We start from the raw sequence: 6,514 nt of genomic DNA on the forward strand, positions 1-6,514 counted from the left end.
TTTCTCTTTTCTTCTGCTACTAATGCAATCTCCCCCGAGACATACTGATCATTGGATTAGGATTGATGAAGCATTTCTGCCATGGTCGACCAACCTGCGCGCAAAGCTTCTGGGACAGTATCCATTGCCAGACGGGCTTGCCCCCATTCCCAACGAGGCTCTGCTACCGCCGAGATACATTCTTCCGATAGGCGAGGATGTCAACCTCCGTCATCTACAGGGCCAAAATGCTTTTGAGGAAATGGACAGAGAGGAGCACCTCCGCCGAATCGAGGACCTTGGAATGCTTGGAAAAGCAAGGGGCTCGACGCCAGATGTTCCCTTTTTGGAAAATACTATGCCCAAAAGTCACCATCCTTTATCGACCGGCGCCGTCATGGCCACGCCTGATAGTGTCATAGCTATCCTCAACAAGAACGACAGAGTGACGCCAGCGGGACATTGGCAAGATGTCCGCCTGCTTAGTTTTGAATTGTACCACTTCGGCCCGGACCCTCTCTCCATCCGCCCAGGCGACTGCCTCAGAATCTACCCGCGCAACTCGCCAGCGGATGTCAATAAGCTTGTCAGGTGCATGGATTGGACGGACGTTGCAGATAAACCACTGGATTTGAAAGCCGTCGGTGGCGAGCTTCCAGCCGGACTGTACACTGACCGCTACACAACCCTTCGCCGCCTACTCACTGAGAACCTGGATATCACCGCCATTCCCCGTCGCAGCTTTCTGGAGTCAATCTCCCACCACTGCACTGATGTCGACCACAAGGAGCGGCTAATTGAGTTTTCTAAGGCGGAGTATATTGACGAGTATTATGATTACACAACGCGTCCACGCCGTACCATCCTCGAGGTTCTTGAGGACTTCAAGTCAGTCAAGATCCCTGCTGCATACGCCCTCGACGTCTTTCCCATCATCCGGGGTCGGGACTTTAGCATCGCTAGTATCCGGCCTTCTCAGTCGCGCCGCCCCGGAGCCACTGCCGCCTACACCGTTGAACTTCTTGTCGCCTTGGTAAAGTATCAAACGGTTCTCCGCAAGATTCGCACTGGTCTCTGCTCTCGGTACCTTACGTCACTGTCCGCCGGCGCTCTCGTGTTGGCCGCACACAACCCGAGTTTGACTCGCCTTCACGGGCCCCTCCATGCCCAGCGACCACTGTGCGCCCTTGCGACGGGTACCGGAATAGCGCCCGTCCGCGCCCTCATCCAAGAACGCCTTAGCTACGACACATCGGGTCGTACAGTTCTTTTCTTTGGCAATCGCTCCCGTGAAAAGGATTATTTCTTCGCCGACGAGTGGGCTGCGGTTCCGACTGATAAGCTACGGGTATTCACAGCCTTCTCCCGGGACCAGAGGGAAAAGGTGTACATCCAGGACGTTATTCGGCAGCAAGAGGATGTCCTTGCAGAGCTGGTCCGCGACAATGCCATCTTCATCGTATGTGGTGGTAGCAGCAAGATGGCCCGGGCATGCCGGACGGCCGTGATCGCCTGCATGCAGACGACAGGCATTTGCGCAACTGAGGACAAGGCTCAGGAGCTATTCGCCAAGCTAACCTGGTGGCAAGAGATTTGGTAGTATGACATACTTTCTTAGGCATGTGGTGGCTTTCGCACATGAGCTTCTATAGGTAAAACGTCTGCATAGCCGTGATAGGGCATTTGTCTCGCGGTGGAACGGCTATGGTATCTTTAGGCACACGGCTTGGCCGTAACAGGAACGGAACCTCGTTCCCGGCCGAAAATCAGAGAGTGGACGTGTATGAAATGGTGCCACTGATTGATTGTACACTATGTATGCTTCGACAGGATATCGGATCCGGATTGTCGCAAGCAGCCGGGCGTACGGCAACTGTTTCACATCGGCGCTCCCGAGACCGGAAGCAGGAAAACGTCGGGGAGGACGCAGGTAAATGTTTGACAGGATGGATCAAGGCCCCGTTCGATAATTATAACTAGTTGCTACTTTACAACAAAATTTTCGAAAACAACTCTTCTTCCTGTTTATTTTCCCACTTTTAGGACTATTGGTGCCTTCCACTGTTCTATAGCAAAAACACTAATAAACGCAATTTCCGCTTCCTAAGTATGGCCCCGGCCACCGCCTAGGGGGCCGCTACTCCGGCCCCCGATCCCCCCTAAGCCCTCCGGCCCCCCGCGAGAGCTATACTAGCCGTGTCTAGCCCTCTTATAAGCGAAGGCTCCCCTTTAGAAACCCTTAGAAAGAGAGTTACTATCTCCTCCCCCGATCTAATCTCGAGTCTTATAACCGCGATTAGAATAAAGAATTTAAGATAACCTCCTGTTTTTCTCTTAGAATCTAGGAAGGTGGTGCCCGAACCTTAACTAGGCTCTACTGGCCCTATTATAATCTCGATTACCATATAAAATAAGATTACTACTAAACTCGTTGATATTAAAAAGGCTAGGAATCCTTTTACTATATCGGATAAACCCTAGTTAATTCTATTAAATAAACCCTCTAGAAGCTATCCGGCGATTACGCGGAAGCCTTAAAGTATTATACTAATATTTTTATAGATATACTTATAAACTTTATATCCGGCTACTATGCTAACTATATAAAGCTATAACTCTAATAAGGATTAAAACCTATCGCTAATACTATAATAGATACTAGGACTAGGCCTAAGGTAAAATCCTATATTAGTATCGCCGCTATTAACTCCCTCCCCCCCCTTTTTAGCGAGGAGTATTACTATCTCCTACTACGCCGACTATACACAGTATATAGACTATATAAGCATAACCTAAAAAGCCTTTATAGGTAGCCTAGGATAACTAAATCTTTATTTAGATCTCTAATAATAACCCTTATAGTATAGCGACCTAGCTATTATCTATTAAACTATTATTAAATACTATTAGGTTAAGGATAATAGTATTATAGCATTAACTCGGGTTCTAATTAGTTTCGTAATGATTATTAAGGGCGTAAGAACGCGATAGGCCCTATTTATTTATAATACCAAGGTTTCCTAACTATTTAATATAATAGCTATAAAGGGAGTTATAGTTTAAAGTGTCTATGCTATCCTATATATCCCCTCTAGGATCTACGATTACGCCGGACCGGTCCTAACCTTTAATACCCTCTAGGATAAGATTACCTTAATTATCAGCCTTATCCTTATCTGGCTAGTCCCGGCTAGGGGCAGATACCGCCTTAACGTTATTACCTAGACCTAGTTCGCCTCTTTTATAAAACCGGTTAAGCTTTTCCGGGTCTATAAAAGCGGCTAAACCCGCCTCCTAGATAGGAAAGGAAACCCCTTATAGTATAAGAAGTGTTTTGATTAGTATAGTAGCCGGGTTTATTATAGGAAGCAGCGATATTATAATCACGGCCGACCTAAATACCCCTTTGATTATACTAGTCTAAGTATATTTTGATAAATTAGGCTACGAGTAAGTAGTAGGCTGTATACGCGGAAGAGAGGAAAATCAAGCAAGAAGCTATTGAATTCGTAGATCCGTAGGATTACTGCTTGTTGCGCGAGCTTGTAAAGAGCTGACTTCTGGGATTTCTTCCTGGATCCGAGGCTGGCAAAAGACCCTAAAAGATTGGGTGGCGACTGTTACGTAAACAGCCTAGGCGACGGTTATTACGCCACGTTATTAGCTTAAGTAATAACCTAGATATCGTATCTACGATACCTAGTGTATTTATTTATTATATATATATTATAAGCGAAGTATATATATACGCATAATACGTATAGTATTATAATATAAGCTAAGCTGGTTATAAAGTAGACGTCTAGTTATATAGCTATATCTATATACTGTTTATTTTAACTTAGATATTATACTTATTATTATTATAATTATTACTTATTATATATATAATATTAATAGTATATAGTATATAAACTATAGAGGATTATATTATAGCGACTTTAATAGGTACCCTCATAGCAGCGCACGCAAACAACTAAGTTAATATAACGCCCGATTCTAACGTAATAAGACCGACCCGGCCGCCCTAGCCGCCGCGATAGCCCCGAACCCCCGAATTCGACCCCGGACCTAACACTCTTCCACCTCCACGAGCTAGACCCACCTTTTCCGCGCAAACGCCCCAAAACGCCCGATATTAGTATCGTTTAATTGCTCTTTTCGAGCCCGTTATACGCACGCACAGCTTCGCTTTACGTAAGCCGTTATTATGCCGTAAAATGGGTGCGAAAACGTAGCGTGGTGCGCACGCAAAGCCGCCCGAAAATTCTAAGGTGGCCCGTGCGCCCGCCGCCTAATCAGAGCCCGGGCCTTCCAAACAGCCCGCACAGACCACCCAGCCTCACACCGAGCCACCTACTAAGCCACGCGTATAGCCGTAGCAGCGCACGTAAATAACTAAGTTAATATAACGCCCGATTCTAATATAATAAGACCGACCCGGCCACCCTAGCCGCCGCGGCAGCCCTAAACCCCCGAATTCGACCCCGGACCCGGCCCCACCTAGCCCCACTTTTCCTAAAACGGCTAGGGACGGAGAAGGGGATATAACTATAAAAGATACCGATTCTAATAACGATTCTAACGAAATAGCCCGCTATAAAACGCCTACATAAGCCTCTAAACAGGACCGTAGCGCCTCTATAAGCCCTACGCCTAGAGCCCCCTTTAGGACCCGTATAAACCGGTATATAGCCGACGATTCGGAGGTCGGAAGCCTCCCTGGATCCCCCTTTAGGGGCCCCCTCTAGGACCCTTTCTAGGGCCCCCCCCCTACTAAACCTACTAAAAAACAGGGTCTAATTAGCTCTACCTAGGCTAAAAAGACCTAAAGACCTGCTAAAGAATTCCCCCCTCTACCCTAAAAGTCGACTAGTTTAGCTAGTAAGGCCCAGGTTAAAGGACTTCTTTAGCAGGCTCTTTAGCTAGTTTAGCAGGCCTATAGCCTCGACGCCACCCCCCCGATTAAGGCCCTTCTTATAGGGCTTAAATCCACTATTAAAGGAACCCCTACGGGTCCTATAACCCCTATAGCACCTACTGCCTCTATACTCGAATAGAAGGTTAACGAGCTAGCTTAGGCTATTCGTAAACTTATAGAATAATAGTAGTAGCAGTAGCAGCAGCCCCTTTATAATCAGGCTACCGCTAAAGGAGCTTAAGCCCCCTCGGGAGCCACAGGCCCTATAAGGCCTACAGGCTCTATAGGACCTACGGGCTTTATAGGACCTACGGGCTCTATAGGGCCTGCCCCTCCCCCCCCTACTACTCTAAAAAACCCGAAAAAGGTCTAAAGAGTAGTGCTCTAGCCTACTAAAGGATAATCCCTCGGGGAAATCGACCCTCTTAAGCTTCGAAATAGGATTAATAAGGTCCTAAAAACCCCCGCTATCGTAGTAGTTAGCTCCTCGACTAAGGGGAACCTAGTCCTAACCCCAGGCCCGAAATACACTGCCGAACAGCTCCTAGAATCATAAAATCAGTGGTTTAAAGAGCTAAAAGACCTGCCTCTTCAGGCCCCTTAGCCTACTAGCGACTAGTTTAAACTAATCGTTAAACAGGTCCCGGTCTACCCTTTTAAAGAATAGGACCCCTTTACCGCCCCCTAAGAGGATTAGGGCCTCCGCTCCGGCCTAGGCTAAGGCCTAGCCGGTATAGCCACCGAAATTATAACCTTTAACCCTATTAAGATCGTAGGCTAGCCTAGGTGGCTAGGCCGCCCTAACCCCCTATTTAATAGCGGCACTATTATCCTAGTAGTGCCTACCGAAGCAGAGCAAAAGCACTACCTAAAATTCGGCCTATAGATCGCTGGCTAACGCCTTAAGGTCTATAAATATAGGCCTATCACCCCGAAAACCCAGTACTCTAAGTGCTGGAAATTCGGCTATACCAGGGGCACCTATAAGGCCGAAACGACCTATTTTATCTACGCCGGTAACTATAAACACTATACCGAACACTACTATAACCGCTATAAAGAATACGGTATCTATGTCTATACTAAATATCACTACTATAACTATAACAGCGACCACCCCCCGGATAGCCCGGATTACAAGGTTATTCGAGCTATTAAAGCCTAACTATTCTTATAAATAGTGGGTTTTCTAGCTCGGAAAAAAGCTCGAAAAACGGGCTACTCTTTATCTAACATAACGCTAATAAATAATAACCAGCCCACGAATCGATCCTAGAACAGGCTTTAAAGGCTTCGGCTAATATAGTCCTAATTCAGGAACCCTACTGCTTTTAGAAACCGGAAGGCTAGGTAATTAAAAACCACTCGGCTTTTTACACCGCCCCCCCTACCTCCTACACCTCCTAGGTCTTCCCTCTTAGGCCTAGGGTACTAGCTTATATTAGAAAGGCTAATAATATCGACTTTTCCCTTCAAAACAACCTTCTCGACGACCTAGACGCTTAAATTATAAAGGTCTACTTCCCTTAGACCTTCTATATCCTACACGTTTATAATTAAGAAGAGCTTAACCCCTTAAAGAATACTAGGGGCCCCCGCCCCTTTTTAGGTACC

The 6,514-nt window shown here is 46.6% G+C and overlaps 1 protein-coding gene across 1 annotated transcript in view; it reads left to right on the top strand.

The window, feature by feature from the left end:
* ACRALDRAFT_1059109 (uncharacterized protein) overlaps positions 1-2,014 on the top strand; it is a 3,145-nt gene extending 1,131 nt beyond the window's left edge. Inside the window, exon 4 of the mRNA XM_071015970.1 lies at positions 61-2,014. Coding sequence (XP_070880285.1) covers positions 61-1,579 — 1,519 coding nt within the window. The 3' untranslated portion in view covers positions 1,580-2,014. The remainder of the gene's footprint in view (positions 1-60) is intronic.
* The last annotated feature ends 4,500 nt before the right edge of the window (positions 2,015-6,514 follow it).

This window comes from Sodiomyces alcalophilus, assembly GCF_042370955.1.
Source record: "Sodiomyces alcalophilus JCM 7366 unplaced genomic scaffold ACRALscaffold_1, whole genome shotgun sequence".
In the NCBI taxonomy this organism is placed as follows: domain Eukaryota; kingdom Fungi; phylum Ascomycota; class Sordariomycetes; order Glomerellales; family Plectosphaerellaceae; genus Sodiomyces; species Sodiomyces alcalophilus.